The 17,406-nt window shown below is 42.3% G+C and overlaps 1 protein-coding gene across 13 annotated transcripts in view; it reads left to right on the top strand.

Annotated features, from left to right (window-relative positions):
- RYR2 (ryanodine receptor 2) overlaps positions 1 to 17,406 on the top strand; it is a 975,983-nt gene that overhangs the window by 809,659 nt on the left and 148,918 nt on the right. For 9 of the 13 annotated variants that reach the window (XM_074990102.1, XM_074990099.1, XM_074990098.1 and 6 more), the window contains 3 exons: positions 6,844 to 6,880; positions 12,115 to 12,226; positions 13,855 to 13,951. In XM_074990102.1, the coding sequence (XP_074846203.1) occupies positions 6,844 to 6,880; positions 12,115 to 12,226; positions 13,855 to 13,951 (246 nt within the window). Of the gene's footprint in view, positions 1 to 6,843; positions 6,881 to 12,113; positions 12,227 to 13,854; positions 13,952 to 17,406 lie in introns of all 13 variants that reach the window. The other 4 variants (XM_074990110.1, XM_074990109.1, XM_074990103.1 and 1 more) reach the window with 1 other exon arrangement.

Genomic DNA, 17,406 nt, shown 5'->3' with positions numbered 1-17,406 from the left:
TGAAGCATTGGAATGCGTTGCCTAGAGAGGTGGTGGATTCTCCATCCCTTGAGGATTTTGAGTCCTGGCTGGACAAGGTCCTGGTTGGGATGACTTAGTAGGGGTTGATCCTGCTTGAAGTAGGGGGCTGGACTAGATGACCTCCTGAGGTCCCTTCCAGCCCAAGGATTCTGTGATTCTGTGGAGGTGTGTAGATAAGCATAGCGGTCCGTGTGTTTTCGGTATAGGGTGGTATTTATGTGACGGTCGCTTATCTGCCCAGTAGTGTCTAGGAAGTGAATTTCTTGTGTGGACTGGTCCTGACTAAGGTTGATGGTGGAGTAGAAACTGTTGAAATCACAGTGGAACTCTTCAAGAGTTCCCATGGGTCCAGATGATGATGTCATCAATGAAGTGCAGGTAGAGGAGGGGCGCTAGGGGACGAGAACTGAGAAAGCATTGTTCCAGGTCAGCCATAAAAATTTTGGCATACTGTGGGGCCATGCAGGTGCCCATAGCAGTGCCACTGTTTTGAAGGTATAATTTGTCCCCAAATCTGAAATAGTTGTGGGTGAGGACAAAGTCACAAAGCTCCTCCACCATTTGTGCCTCAGTCTCATCAGGGATAATGTTCCTAACAGCTTGGAGTCCATCTTCTTGTGGGATATTGGTGTAAAAGGCCTCTACATCCATGGTGGCTAGGATGGTGTTTTCAGGGAGGTCATAAATGGATTGTAGTTTCCTGAGGAATTTGGTGGTATCTCGAAGAAAGCTGTGGGTGCTGGTAGCATAAGGTCTAAGTAGAGAGTCCACATATCCAGACAATCCTGTGGTGAGGGTGCCAATGCCTGAGATGATGGGGTGTCCAGGATTTCCAGGTTTATGGATCTTGGGTAGCAGGTAGAATAAACCTGGTTTGGGTTCAAGGGGTGTGCCTGTGTAAGTCTGTTCCTGTGTTTTTAGAGGGAAGGTCTTGAGCAGATGTTGTAGTTTCTTTGTGTATTCCTCAGTGGGATCCTCAGACAGAGGCCTGTTGAATGTGGTATTGAAGAGTTGCCTAGCAGCCTCATTTTGGTAGTCTGTCCTATTTATGAGGACAAAAGAGCCTCCCTTGTTGGCCTCTTGGATGACAATGTCAAGTTGTTTCCGAGGCTGTTGATGGCGTTGTGTTCTGCACGGCTGAGGTTATAGGGTAAGCGATGCTGCTTTTCCACAATTTCTGTCTGTACACGCCAGTGGAAGCATTCTATGTATAGGTCCGGTTTGTCATTTCGAGCATCAGGGGGAGTCCATGAGGAATTCTTTTTCTTGTACCGTAGGTGGGAGGGTACCTGTGGGGCACTGTGCTGTTCAGTGTCATGTTGGAAGTATTCCTTGTGTTGTAGACAGCGAAAGAAGGCTTCCAGATCACCACAGAACTGTGTCAAGTTTGTGGGGGTGGTGGGGCAGAAAGAGAGTCCTCGAGAAAGGGCAGATCTTCTGCCGGGCTAAGGGTGTAGTAGGATAGATTGACAATATTGCTGGGTGAATTAGGGGTACCGCGATTGTAGCCCCATGTGGAAAGTAGGAGTTTAGATAGTTTACAGTCCTTTTTCTTCTGAAGAGAAGAGAAATGTGTTTTGTAAATCTCCTGTCTTGTTCTAGTAAAGTCCAGCCATGTGGAGGTTTGCATGGAAGATTGTTCATTTATGAGGGTCTCCAGATTTGAGAGCTCTCTTTTGATGTTGCCCTGTTTGTTGTACAGGATGCTGATTAGGTGGTTCCTCAGTTTCTTAGAGAGTGTGTAGCACAATCTCTCACTGTAATCCGTGTATGTTGATTTCAGTGGGTTTTTCACCTTCAGTCCTTTTGGTATGATGTCATTCTGTTTGCATTTGGAGAGGAAGATGATGTCTGTCTGTGTCTGTGCAAGTTTTTTCATGAGGTTGATGGATTTCCACTCATTGCATCTAAATGTAGTGCCTTGCATGGTGACAAGTATCATAGAGGTAGCGGTGTTAGTCTGTAGCTTCGAGAACAACAAGAAGTCTTGTGGCACCTTATAGACTAACAGATATTTTGGAGCATAAGCTTTTGTGGGCAAAGGCCCGCTTCATCAGATGCATGAATGGTGGGGCGTGGTTTCAGAGGGGTGGTTACTTTTAAATCCCATTATTGAGTGTCCAGGGAGGTTATAGTGTTTCCCTGCAGGTTTGTACATGTTCCCATTCCTGATGTTGGATGTATGTCCCTTCATCCTTTGGTGCAGTTTGTCCAATATATATGGCAGAGGGGCATTGCTGGCACATGATGTTATATATCACATTAGTGGATGTGCAGGTGTATGAGACCCTGTTAGTGTAGCAGATATGGTTTGGTCCTGTGATGGTGTCACTCGTGTAGAGATGTGGACAGAGTGGGAAATGGAGTTTCTTCCAGGGGTAGGTTTATTCTTTGGTGTTTCTGTGGTGTGGGGCTACTAGTGAGTATTTTCTTGATGTTGGGTGGCTGTCAGTAGGAGAGGACAGGTGTGTCACCAAAGGCATGAGCGTGAAGGATCATGTTCCAGTATAGGTTATAGATTGTCAATGATGCACTGGATGGGTTTAAGCTGAGGGCTATAAGCGATGACAAGTTGTGTCTGTTATTTTTCTTTTTGCACCTATCATGAAGTAGCCAGCTTCTGGGTACTCATCTAGCCCTGCTAATCTGTTTCTTTACTACCCCCCGTGGGTAATTAGGTTTTATGAATGCTTGGTAAAGATCTTCTAGTTTTTGTCTCTGTTGGTTGGATTGGAGCAGATATGGTGGTGTTTTAGGGCTTCACTGTAAACAATGGATCATGTGATGTGTCGTAGATGGAAGCTGGAGACATTTAGTTAAGAGTAGTCATCAGTGTTGTGCTGGAGGGGTTTAAGCTGAGCGCTGTAGGTGAAGACAAGTGGAGTTCTCTTATTTTCCTTGTTCGACATATCATGAAGTAGGTGACTTCTTGGTACTTATCTAGCTCTGACAATCTCTTTTTTAAGGATGCTTGATAAAGATCCTTGTAGATTTTTGTCTCTGTCAGTGGAATTAGAGCAGATACAGTTGGATTTTAGGGCTTGGCTGTAGAGAGTGGATGATATGATATGGAAGCTAGGGGCATGTAGATAAGAATAGTGGTCAGAGGGCTTCCAATATAGAGTTGTGTTTGTGTGGTCTTCATTGATTTGTATTGTAGTTTCCAGGGACTTGATATCTTGTGTGCAGTGTTCCAGGCTGAGGTTGATGGTGGGGTGAAAATTGTTGAAATCCCTGTAGAATTCTTAAAGGTCTCCTAACCATGGGTCCATATGATGATGTCATCAATGTAGCCTAAGTAGGGAAGGGCTACTAGGGGAAGGGAGCTGAGGAAATGTTGTTCTAGGTCATCCATAAAAATGTTAGCATACTGTGGGGCCATGGGGGTGCCCATAGCACTGCTGCTGACTTGAAGGTATGCATTGTGCCCAAATCAAAAATAGTCGTGAAAGAGGGCAAAGTCACATAATTCAGCCACTAGATGTGCTGTGGTGTCAATAGGAATGGTATTCTTGACAGCTTATAGTCCATACTCATGCAGAATATTGGTGTAAATAGCTTGTGTATCCATGATGGCAAGGATGATGTTTTCAGGAACATTACTGATGTTCTGTGTTTTCTTCTGGAAGTCATTGGTGTCTTCCATTGGTGTATTAGCAAAAATGTTGTAAACAAGACGTGAAGTAATTCTTCCACTCTGCTCAGCATTGATAAGACCTCAGCTGATGTACTGAGTCCAGTTTTGATACCACACTTCAGAAAAGATGTGGACAAATTAGAGAAAATCTGAAGGACAGGTAAAAATGATTAAAGTTCTAGAAACATGATATGAAGAAAGACTGGAAAAATTGGGTTTATTTAGTTTGCAGAAGAGATGATTGAGGGGAGATAAACAATACATAAGGAGATGTAAAAAGGAGAGTGATAAATTTGTTCTTATCTGCTGAGAACAGAACAAGTAGCTGTAGTCTTTAGCTGCTGCAAGAATGGTTTAGGTTGGACATTAGAAGAACCTTATGCTATGTCTACACGTGCTGTTTCTTCCAGAAGTGACATAGTAATGTGCCGTCTGGAAGAGGTTAATGACGCACGGATGTAAATTTCTCGTGCGTCATTAGCATATGGATATGTGATTTGGAGTCCAGAAGAAGCTCTTCCAGGCTCCAAAATACACATGCAGACACATGGCCCACGGCGATCTTCCGGAAGGAAACCCTCCTTCCGGAAGCCCCTCTTCCTCAAAATTATTTTTATGTTTATAGAATCATAGAATGCTAGGACTGGAAGGGACCTTGAGAGGTCATCGAGTCCAGCCCCCTGCCCTCATGGCAGGACCAAATACTGTGTAGACCATCCCTGATAGACATTTATCTAACTTATTCTTAAATGTCTCCAGAGATGGAGATTCCACAACCCCCCAGGCAATTTATTATAATATTAATATTAGGGCTCTATTTGCATTTTTAATATCCCAGTAATATGATTGTATTAGAAAAAATACCCCTGGAAAAAAGGAAAAACACTCATAATATTTGTTCCCTGAAGTATTAGTGTTATTATAATAGATGCCAGTTTCATCCTCCATTTCACTCATCTCTTTTCCCAGGCAATATTTATTGTTTTGGGTCTCAGAAAATGAGCTGACTTTTAACAGGCATTTGTGGGCCAATGCAGTTGTTCAGTAGATGGTACTTTTTTACGAGGCAGTGGAGTAGCTTTAAAATTAGAATGAGGTGATTATTTATTAGCTTAATTCTGAAAAATTGGACCGAAAGTCAGCAATCTTTTATAGTAACTTACCTCCCGAGATCAGAAAGATGGCTATTAGAAAAAACTACTGGTAAGTAATGTTTGTTATTGCAGCATAATTGAAAATCATGAGTTTTGATGACTTAATTCAGTGACTTCTTCTAAAAGTTTTACAGAGTTCATCTTTTCAAATTTAACTATAATAACTTTTTCTCTTTATTTCAGTAATATTTTAAAATTTTTGCAGCAAACATAATTATTGTTTCTTTGCGTTGGCTGGGTTCATTGTGCCCATAAAATCTGAGTGACGTGCAAAACCATACAATTCACCACAGGGATCTGCCCACCTTAGAATCAAACCAGTATTTGGATTATCTTGTTTTTTAGTGCTTTGCTTTCTACTAAATGATCATGTGACCACTCATTGATATTTTAATACATAATAAATTGTAGCCCAAGTTTTCTAGTGAAGTCTTTGCATGATATAAGACTGAAGAGAGAGGGAAAGGTGGCTTTCCTCCATTTTTATTACCCCCAACCCCCACTCCCATCTTGAGTTGGGAGTTCACTAAAGCTCCTAACTGAGGCAGTAGGAGTAAGTGAAAATTCTAAATATGGACTCTTCATACATCTTTCATTGACTGGACTACATTCAAGAGTCTACTTCCTCCACCTAAATCAAAACTCAAGTGTCAGAGAGGTAGCTGTGTTAGTCTGTAGCTTTGAGAACAAGAAGTCTTGTGGCACCTTATAGACTAACAGATATTTTGGAGCATAAGCTTTCATGGGCAAAGACCCGCTTCATCAGATGCATAAGTGGGGGAGGGTGGTTTCAGAGGGTTATTTAAAGAGTGGGGTCCGATGAAGTGAGTCTTTGCCCATGAAAGCTTATGCTCCAAAATATCTGTGAGTCTAGAAGGTGCCACAAGACTTCTTGGCTAACTCAAAACATTCATTTTAGTGATCAGATTGTCTAGTCTATTGAATTGACTTTGTACAGCTCAGTCTGTACAACCTTCACTAAAACTGGACAAAAATGGCTGGCAACAAATTCTCTCTGTTCAGGAGCTCAGTTTTGTGATGTACATGATGCATCCATTTATTGCCTGATTCTGCAAAGTGAATTCTGATCCCAATTCAACAAGTTACTCAGAGGCTGTCTACACGAACAATTAAGCCTTGGCCTGTTTGGGTAAGAACATGCCTTGTAGTTGCTTCCTGTGGACTAGCAGCCCATGTGGACCTGCCAGATGCCCTTTAATAATGCATTGATCAGCAGTTTCTGCATGGAACATCCATGTGAAGCTAGTGCAGGGTAGATTCATGTCAACTTGTCACAAAATAAATGTTTGCATAGGCAATGCCTTAAGCACATGTGTAATTTTAAGCAAGTGAGATGTCAACAGACCAAGGAACCTTATTGAAATGGTGTTCTGTTACTAAATTTTGTAATGTTCTTACAATATACAATGCTATATAATAAACAATAACTGTACAATAAATGGCGTGACAAGGCCCTGGCTGGGATGACTTAGTGGGGGTTGATCCTACTTGAAGCAGGGGGCCGGACTAGATGACCTCCTGAGATCCCTTCCAGCCCTAGGATTCTATGATTCTATGAACTACGAAACCCAAATCCACATCCTGTTTTGGACACACTGTGATCATTATTTGAGCCTCTTCATACCTGTAACCATTCAGCCTTAAAATAAAGCTGGTTTTTCCTTAAAATGAGCAGTCTGCGTACATCTGTGCTCTTATTTTCTAATTCATTTCTTTTTACATTTACATTTCATTGTACAGCCTTATCTATTTTATTCTCGTATGTATTTCATATAGGTTTGCTACCCTCATTCAAATAGGTAGTTGCATTTCCTTAATCTTATGTGAAAAATATTAGCCATGTGAACAATCAGTTCCATTAATTTGTATTACTTTGTTATAGCCCAGCAAATCCTAATTCTTTCTGGATGGTATTATGCTGAAAGATTTGCCAATAATGTCTGCAGGCAGGTGCCATCAGGTTTTTCTCTTGTGTTAATGTCTAATTATTTCTATTGTTATTACTTCCAGAGATCTTCTAAAACGTGCCAGAGATTTTTCTGTTTGGGAAGTATAGAGAGTTTTATAGTAGTCTGAAATATGCTATTAATAAACTTCACTTTGAGATGTGCTTGGCTGGCTATTACTAGCTCTGATGGCTTTGTTTTGTTTTGTGGTTGTCAATGTGAATGCTATACAATGGTTTATTTCATACCCTTTCCCACAACAACTTTGGTTCACTTTTATTCATTCTTTTGGGAGGGGACTGTGGCATTTAATATTTCACCGAGATTAATTCTTCTCCAATGCACTGTGCATACCCGGTAATTTCTTTGCCTGTTTAATTAAGTAATTCTATTCACGGCTCCTAGGTGTGTTGTTTGTGGGTTTTATTTATTTTGAATGGTACACTATGCTAATAAAGTACTCTTTAATAACTGCTTTTCCTACATTCAATTTTCTGTCCTTGAAAATATTCCCATTATCATGCATTTCAAAGTATCGTGGTTTCTTTTATTATCATTGAGATTGTTAAGCCCCTCACTGTGGTGATATTTAGTGTCTGTTGTCTTTTTCTGATAAAGTGGGGACATAAACTGTGTACACTGGAGTCAAATAGCATGAAGTCTCTGATGTCTGAATTGGTGGTCCATGGAAAACAAATTCTCGAGCAAGAATTACAAAAATAAAAATAAAAATTGCTTTAGGAGCAGAGTTTAACTGAAATGCAACAAAGATAGCTATGTTGGTTTCCTGCTTTCACAGGCACAACTGAGCTACATCTACACTAGCATTGAAATTCGAAAAAATCGGCACTCTTTCGAAAGAGCAGGTGGATCGTCTACACACAAAACACAAGTATCGGAGGGGTAGTCGTGTTGGTCTGGATCTGTAACAGCAATGAAGGGTCCTGTCGCACCTTATAGACTAACAGAAGTTTTGAGCATGAGCTTTCATGAGCACAGACTCACTTCATCAGATGCCCATAACATACTCTTTCAAAATTAAGTCAGAGGAACACAGGCCAGATTTCAATTTCACTTCTCAGTTCCTGTATTAGGAAGAAGCCCCCCTTTCAAAATACTTTTGCAGAAGAGAATGTGTATGGATGTTCCAAGTTCTGCTCTTTTGAAAGATGAGTCCTCCCAGGCAGCAGAGGACTGTGGAGACGCCCTGCTGCTGCAGGTGTGTGCACCCATCTGTGCTTAAAGCACCACATTCCCAGAAAGCCCCTTGCAGGAAGCTGAGAGTGTGCTCACAGCAGCTCAAGCATGAGCTCCAGCCACTCAGCCGACACTCAAGCAAAAAAAAAAAAAAATGGCCAGCAGTCAGCGTCCAGAAAAGGCAAAGGGCTTCAGCCAGCCCCCAAAGAAAAGGGTGGTCTTGTGGATGGATCCCAGGCTATGGGGCTTGCTCAGACTCTGGAAGGAGGAGAAGGTACTAAAAAAAATGGAGGGCAAGCAATGAAATATGAATGCTTTCACCCACCTCTGAAAACAACTGGCCAGCAGAGACCATCCTGCTCGCACCCCCGACCAGGTGCATAGTTAAGTGAAGGAGATTTGTTGGGGTATGCCAAGGCCAGGAATGCTGCTGGGCAATCGAGTGCAGGTCCCATTACCTGTCCCTATTATAGGGAGCTCCACTGCCACCTTGGGCCCACGAACAGCCTCCCTCCCCAACAGCCCTCCTGGATATGGCATGATGAGCTGCAACCCCTGAAATTGAGTAGTCTGGACCATGCAACTGCCCAACAGAGACTGGAACAGAACTGTCCACCAAGGTCTCAAGTGACAAGGGGGACCTCATTATTGACATTCCATCCCACTCCTCCACCCGGGCACTGGCCAGCTGTGCATCAGCAGACCCTGCGGAGGGACTCTCCAGTAAGTACCCAATGGGGGTCACACCCGAGTGCATTGGGCGGTGGCACCCCAGCTGCCAGCAGGCCACCCCTATGACTGATGTGCCCATGCTGGACACAATAGTACCTCCTGTGACAGCACCCTAAGCTGCATTCACGGGGAGTTGGGTCTTGTGCTGGGAACCCCTACAGAACATTTCATACACCAAGGATGCTGGGAGGTGTGGCTGGTGCCACAGGGGGATGTGGGGACCCTCCATGCACCAATCATGGACTGACTGTCTTCCTATCCATCCTTGCAGATGCACAGGAAGAGGGCTGAAAGACCCCTGACACCATGGTGCTCCATGTTCAGGAAGAGGAGGAGGGGAAACAGTCACCACCCTGTGCCCCCAGAAGAGGAGCTAGAGGGCTGGAGGGCGAGATGATGGGCTGATGCTGCAGAAGCAGCCCACCAATGCCTGCCACTGGACTGTGGCCAGTACACCTGGCAGAGGGAGGCATGGGCAGCACTGGTGGGGCACCTCACAGATGTCACTGAGCTCCTGAGGAAGCACACTGGGCTCCTCAGACAAACTCTGCCCCCCAACCCTGCTGCACTCACCTTCCTGAGCAAGCCCCTTTTCTCCACCCATATCAACCTCCCTGCACAGCCTGATACCAACAGACCCCCTCCCAGGCCTTACCTCTCTATGCAGCCCACCCCTTCGGCACTCTGCCATGGACCCCGTACCAGAGGTGGGAAGGTTACACAGGGCTGACATGGCTCACGGCCATCGACCCCCTCCCCAGAATAGTGAACCCTGCCCCCCTCCTGGTTAAGGTCCCTGTTACCTACCCCTCATATTTCTTCATTCCCCCCTCCCACTTAAGTTACCCCCACCCCACACACAATGTTCCTTCTTCCCACCTCCTGGTTAAGGTCCCGAATTTGCCCCATCCCAGTTAGTTTCCCCCTCAAGACTACCACTGATGTTGCACCCCTCCAACTTTCAGTTCCCCACTCTGCTGTGTGGCTTGAGTCCCCCATGTTTTCCACGTACACAGGTCAACCTTGTATATCGTTATCACCCTATTGTTTTATACAAAATGTTTGTAAAATTGTATATCAAGCAGTTTTTACTGAGATATAAATCATTATTTTTTCAAACAATGCATTATCCCTTAATGTGGGTGGGGGATGGTGGGAAAGGAGTGGATGTGGGTGTGTGGTGTGGTCATTGTGTTGGGGAAGGAAAGTGTTGCGTGCGCTGGGAGGCCTGCCTTGGTAGACCATAGGTAAGGGTCACTGAGTCTCACAGACAAAGATTTCCCGAAGAACAGCCCAAATGCAAACTCCATCATGTTGAGCCTGTTGGCTTGGGGTGAGAACCAGCTTTTTGAGACCAGGACCATTCTCTGCTGCTCACCATGGGGGAAACACCTCACCTTTCCCTTCCACAATTTTGTGAAGTTCTGTAGCCCACTCCTCTCCAGGCGCATTAGGAGACATTGTCATCGGTCCTTCAGGCACTCAAAGGTCCGCTCCACCACATTTTAGGCCTGGTTGAGGCAAGTGTTAACTCCCTCCTGGGAGGGGTCAGAGTGGCCAATATAAGGCCACATCAGCCAAGGCAGCAGGGGGTAGGCAGTATACACTACTATACTGGTTACAGCCTATCTCCCTATGGGGAACAAATGTGCCAGACTCCATGAGGCGGCAGAGCCTGGCATTATGGAACACATGGACATTGTGTGTCCATCATGCCCAGCCCATATAAGTGTCCATGAAGGGGCCCTTACTGTCCACTAGCACCTAGAGCACTGCTGATTGGTAGCCTTTTCCATTGATGTAAGTTCCTATGCTGTGTTCTTGGGTGCAGAGGGGGATGGGTGTCCCATCCAAGGCACCAAAGCAGTTTGGAAATCTGAGGGCTGCAAATCCCACAATGGTTGCATCCACATCCCTCATGCTGATGATCCTGTGCAGCAGAATCACATTGATGACTCACATGACCTGAATGGGAGGAGATGCGTGCAGTGTGATGAGGGCTTGACAGGGTGTTCATGCCCCCCCTCCCACATTTCCCTGCCCCCTTCAGCCAAGGTTCACCCTTTCCTGGGTTACAGTTCCACACTCCTTGTGGCAAACGCATGAACTGAGTACAACTAACTTCCATGACAACAGCCCTAACGGTGGCCTTGCCCACTCCAAATTGGTGACCCCTGAATGGGTAGCTGTCTGGGGTGGCCAGCTTTCAGATAGTGATAGCTACCCATTTTCAAGGGGGTGAGTGGGCATCATATGGGTACCCTCGTGAGCCAAGCTGGGGTGAGCCAGTAGCAGAGCTCTTGGAAAGTCTGCTTGCTCATTCAGAAATTCTGCAGCCAGCGAGCATCATCCCAGTCCCCCAGCACCAGCCACTCCCACTAGTCTCCGCTGCTTTGGTGGCTCCAGAAGCACCAAGGCACGTGGGGGGGAATGCCAGCACCATCCCGTGTCAAGCAGCTCCAGGTCACTGCCATTGGGGGTCAGCCACAGAAGGAGCTGGAGGGCGGCAATGACCAGCATGGACAGGTGGCCAACCAAGGCATAGAGGATGTCCAGAAGGTGCTTCTACAGAGGATCCATCAGAGACAGGCTGCCAGTCACTGTGAGGGCCATGCAGAGGCTCTGTTGGGCTTGTGAAACCTCTGTGAGCCAGAGCGACTGCTGAGCATGGCAATCTGGGAGGGGCCCTTTCAGGGAACAGCTGCCTGTGAGCCCTGGAAGCATTTGTCAGCCATGTGACCCTGTCCATGCTGTTTTCCACTCAGCTCTTTGAAAGAGCACCTGTGCATGTGTGGATGCTCCCTTTCAAAAGGGCTGACCTGTCTTTCAAAGGAGTTTTTTGTGTTATGTGTGTGGACGATCTCTTTGGAAAGATGAGCTTCCCAAAGGTATTGAATGTAAAAAATTGATTTTTCACTTTTCAGATGAGACCTCTAGTGTAGACATAACTCTGATGTATTTTAGATCACCTGTTGTTCATCCTGACTATTTGTGCGTAGGGGAGGGGCTTCAGCCTTATGGAAATAAATTAATTCCTCACTTGTCAATGCTACCAGCCAGAGCATGTGTTGCTAATAATATTAAAATAACTTTAATTTAAAAGATTGTTCTGGCTTTTGCAGTATAAAAAGAGACATTTTTATACAAAAACAAAAGTAACTTGTTTTTCCGTGGAATTCCAACACTAACATGAGAGAAGGCCTCAGTGACATACTAATCTCTGGTTCAGATGGGCTATGGTGAGGGTAAGAATAAAAGAAGCAAAACATGCAGAGTATTAAGGGGACACTGAATTGTGTGATTCATTTTGTATTTGTCTGGACACTTAACCAGTGTGCAGAAAACATTTTGCCAGTTGCTTTGTTATCTCATTGTTTATTTTTCATTGTGTAATTTATGTAACAGGTTGAGCATCCTCAGAGGTCCAAAAAGGCAGTGTGGCACAAACTGCTATCCAAACAGAGGAAAAGAGCAGTTGTGGCTTGCTTTAGAATGGCTCCATTATATAATCTCCCAAGGTAAGAATTGTGTGGCAAGCTTCAAAGGAAGGAAATACACATACCAGGATTCTATAATGTTGTTTTCTGTTTGTGTCTCAGAAACAAAATGCAAAACGATTTAGTACATTCTTGCATAGTCTTTTGAAAAGGGTTGCTATAAAGTACTAAATGGGAAAAGCAGACCAGGGTAATTTCCTTTCTCTGTCAACCTGCCTGTTATATTCCTCTTGATATAAATTTTCTTTCCGATTGCCATCCCCTTAAAACCAAACACAGAGCTCTGGCTCTTAGTCCAAACACAGGATTGTACACACCAGAGACTATTAGAGCATCATGAGGGGAATTAAATGTCCTCTCATGCCAGGAATTAACTGTGTGGCCACAACACTTACTCCGTGCACATTCTCCAAAGAAAGAGAGCTGGGATTATTCAGTTAGAAGTGGATTCTAATCCTACCCTAATTCCATTGTAAAAACTCTCTGTCTTCCTTCAGCCACTGCTCTTCTTTGTGCTTCAGAAGTACAGAATCCATGATCTGAGAAATCTCAGTGGCTGTGGGGGAGGGGGCTGGGTTTGCCTTTAGAAACCTTGCTGTTTCACTCAGTCCTGTTTAAAAGTATTTCTACAATGTGTGTGTCTTTTGTACCCTGTCCAAGAGATCGTATGTCCTGCTGCCAAGGTCAGTAAGGAAAAGGATTCTGTATCATACATAAAAGCCATAACAATTTATGAGGCTGAGTGTATGAATCTGGCACAAGGAAGATGGAAGTGGTTTGGGCTGTCAACTGGGTTGATCATGGCCTAATATACCTGTTTCTAAAAGGAAACTATTGCTAGATATAGGGTCAGAGACACCTTTTGCCACTATTTATTCTTACTTTTCAAAAGTGGTTCAACGAGCATATATTCCTAATCCCCTTTTATATTTTTGTTAAATCTCTCTCATTTTTCATTCATCCCAAACATTTGAAAATGATTATTGAAATAATAAGGATTGGTAAGATTATTTTTGGGATGTATTCCACTGGTACTATTATAAACTTAAAAAATTTGTTCTTGCTTATTGTCTTGCAAGGAATGATGAAAAAGCCATGGGTCCTAAATTCTCTTTCCTCTGCATTGATTTAATTTTACTCATTTTGGACTAAATCAATTATTTTGATTAGTAATTAATTTATGCATGTTTAATCCTGAAAATATAAGTAGAATTTGTTGGCCATCCATGCAAAGAAAATCATCCTAGGGGCTGCTGGTCCCAGGAGCCTAGTGTTAGATGAGACTTTCACATTCAAGATAAAACATACTAATTTAACCCCACATCATCATTGAAAGGATTGTTTTCTCTATTATTATTTTAATTGTTTCAAAATATACTTGAATGATTAGATCCTGCAATAATTTATTAAAATTCTGATACTAGTTTTTGTAGATGTTTTTAATGCCAGACACTTTTGAACAGCAGACAGTGAAAATTCTAGGGCAGATTTAAATACATGGATATTTTTGACAATTCCTACAGGAAATATTGCTCCTCTTTGCAAGTAGGTGTTGTAAGAACTACAGAATTCTCTGAATAAAATGAAATTATATTGTGCAAGCCTTCTTTATATAGATTAATAGTTTTATTTTAAATATTCTTTTTTAGGCATCGAGCGGTCAATCTCTTTCTTCAAGGTTATGAAAAGTCTTGGATTGAAACTGAAGAGCATTACTTTGAAGATAAACTGATAGAAGATTTGGCAGTATGTTCTGGGTGCAGGGATAACAGGAGTGCAGATCATATATATTGATAATCATATATAATTGGCAGAGAGGAATTTAAGGAAAAAGATAACATAAATCCAGGTTATTAGTACTGGCCCCAACCAAACCTTTCCTTAGGAGTACCTGCAGAAGTTGGTTAGAGGGATGAAATCTACTAAGGAGGTAGTGCTTGAGGCTGGCAGACAAGGCCGTGGTTCCTGCTCCAAACCTGCCAGATCCTGGGAGCCAGGGGCAAATAAACTCTATGTTCTTGTCCATTGCTTGGCCTCCTCCAACTCTATCAGGACTGGCAGAAAAACATCAAATCTGTGTGGATGGCTCAGTCTCTCCTTTCACCCTGCAGTCTCAATCCAGTGCACACTGTAGTCAGGTGGGAGTATTAACATTTTCTGAAGGGTTCCCTCTATAAACAAAAGTAGGGAAGTAAAACCAGACTACTATCATTAATAAAATATATTTAATTTGATTTTTAACTATTTTAAGTTAAGATATCATTTTGCAGAGCGTGATTGTGAGCTGTTCTGAAGAAGACAAATATTGAAACAGAGGGAAATATGATCAGTAAATTTTCAAAATGTCAATGAGATTTCTACTTACAAATTGATCCTCTCTAATTCGTAACTCTCTCCTCCAGCAACATCCATAATCTGGCATGATTTTAGTTAGCTGGATGACCATTTATCATGCGTGAGGCCAAGTTTACCATGATCCCATAAAGTTTGTTTACAGTCACTAGTCCTGGCTCTCAGTGTTTTGTGGCTGTTGTTTGTCTGAATTTACCCCTAAATGTCTGCTAAGAACACAGTAGGTGTTGGTAATGCTGGTAGACAATATTAACCTCCCATGGTCTGGCAAATTCTCTTGTCCTGAGCTGGTCAAGTCCCAAGGGTGTTGGATTGGAAAGGTTCATAATCTAGTTTTCAGCAATGTTATAGCAAGAAATTAAATTTTTCCACTTTTTGTAATATAGTCTAAAGATAACATACAAGTGAAAGAATATGTTAACAATGCTTTTTATTGATACTGTCTTTAATACCTTTGGTCAGTTGTGAAGATTTGTGAAGATCAACTAGAATTTGAGAAACAGAGTGACTACGTCTACACTTGCATTCCTCTTTCAAAAGAGGAATCCAAAGGAGGGAAATTGAAAACGCAAATAAGGCACTGATATACATATTTTGCTCTTCGTTTGCATAATCTCTTTTCAGAAGAGGTTCTTTAGTAAGAGAGAAAAAAAGCAGTGTAAATGGGGTTCTTTCTAAAATAAAGCCCATCTTTGAAAGAACCCTTCTTCCTATTTTGTTTCAGGAAGAAGGGTTCTTTGGATGATGGGCTTTATTTTCAAAAGACCACTCCCCCGTCTATACTGCTTTTTTTCTTTTGAAAGAATCTCTTCTAAAAAGAGATTATGCAAATGAAATGCAAGATATGTAAATCAGTGTGTCATTTGCATTTCTCTTTCAAAAGAGGAATCCAAGTGTAGAGGTAGCCAATATGTGTAGCACATTGTTAGATACAGAAATGTGTAAAATAAGATATTAACTCAACAGAAAGCCTTAATTTATTAGCTGATTAACTGTATTTTTTGAGGCTTAGACAGGTATTCTGTACCGTATTTTAACACGTATATAACCTTATGTTCAGGTATCACAGGTTTAATACTTTAATGTTTGGCATCTCTCTTTCCCTTGTCTTTTTATTGGTAGGATCTAGTGGGGTGAGGATAAGAGAAGTTGGAAAATTACTTGTAAACTAAAAAGTAGAAGATGTTAGCATGATTGGAGCATAATCAGGCCCTTCTCCATGCATAATTCATCCTTACTTCCTCTAACTATACATGTGGGGTCTTTTCTCCCTTGTGTGTATAGTGATATGAGACTTCACTGCCTGGTCTGGTCTCATGCTGTTAATTATATTCCCCAAACAAATGAGGGAACAGAGGAGTTCACAGAAATAGTTTTATTGCAGATGTAACTTATAAATTAACACACACAAAGAGGGTAATATATTTAATAGCAGCTACAGGTTGAAACCTCTCTCGTTCGCAAGCTTCTGGACCTGACTGATGCCAGATAAGAGAATTTGCCAGATCACAGGAGGTAAATATTGTCTAAATTAAAATTATCAGCATTTTCACTGCTTACTGGCTCTTAGAAGACATTTAGGGAAAAACATATAGCTAAATAACAGCACAGAACAGTGAGAACCAGAAATGGTGTCTGTAAACAAATTTATGGGACCATGGAAAACATGGCCACACCCATGGTAAGTGGTTATCCGGCTAACTAAAATCATGCTGAATTACAGATGTTGCTGGATGAGGGAATTACTGATTAGAGAGGTTCAACCTGTAGTATCTCTTTAAAATGCTTGCAAATGGAAATCTCTAACAAGCACTCTTGAAGATTGTTCTCAATCTTTGGTAGTAAACTGTGGGTAAGTTGGTATATTTTTTCCAGCAAAACACGCAGCCTAATTTCAACTACTTTCATTTCCCATGATTACTTTAACTGATGCTGTGCACTGACATCCACTGTCCCTGCAAAATCTTTTAAAAATTAGTACCTACTTATGTGCAACTCACCTTGCGTCTAAGAGAGTAAACAGAAGCACATCTTCTTGGAGGTGGAGGAAGGTATAACTACTACTGTATCAGTCGTATATTAATTGAGAGAGACAGGCAGATATACTGGAAATAGACACTCCCTCTTGATAGTTATTTCAAGTATGTGTGTTTTTTCTATGATATCCATTTCCACATATCTTCAAAAATTAAAAAAAAGTCTCAGTGTCCTGGAAGGTTAAAAAAATGGCGGCACGGGGAATACTGTAAGGTCTTTGAAAAAGCAATCACAAAATGTTTATAGATTAATTAACAAAATACAATAGAATGTCTTAAAACTGCTGTCAGAACTAATTTGTTACCCCAGAGATATTGCCTACAATTTCAGGAAGTGAAAATTTTGGCAGCAGGATGTGTATGTACATACAAACATCTGGTAAAGTAAATAACTTAAATAACACAAAAGCTGTCTTTTCCCTATCAAGCCACTTTTCTCCTCAAGTCAACATAATGTGTGTGTAAGTTTTGAAAAGATCAAAGAAGCTCTGTACTGGCAGGTGGGTAGAAGTCTCATGCTTGGATGCCTTTCAGGGAACACAAAGCTGGATGGCTTGTGCAGTTCTCTTTAATAGAGGGCAGCATACGTTCCCTGCCTTTAGTTATAAAAATCAAAATAATCTGGAAAATTTCTCATGAAAGGAAATCATTGTTTCTATTTCATTTTCCCTTTCCTTCAGTAATAGAAATTCATGTCACCTTTTCCTGCCCCTTATTCTTTGGCTTCTCAGAATCCCACTGTGAGCCAACATTTTGCTGTTCAGATGTTATTGCCACACTAGACCCAAAAAAGCCCAAGTCTAGTATATTGAA

Source organism: Carettochelys insculpta, chromosome 3 (assembly GCF_033958435.1).
Source record: "Carettochelys insculpta isolate YL-2023 chromosome 3, ASM3395843v1, whole genome shotgun sequence".
Classification (NCBI taxonomy): domain Eukaryota; kingdom Metazoa; phylum Chordata; order Testudines; family Carettochelyidae; genus Carettochelys; species Carettochelys insculpta.
This window is presented reverse-complemented; position numbering and strand designations above follow the sequence as displayed.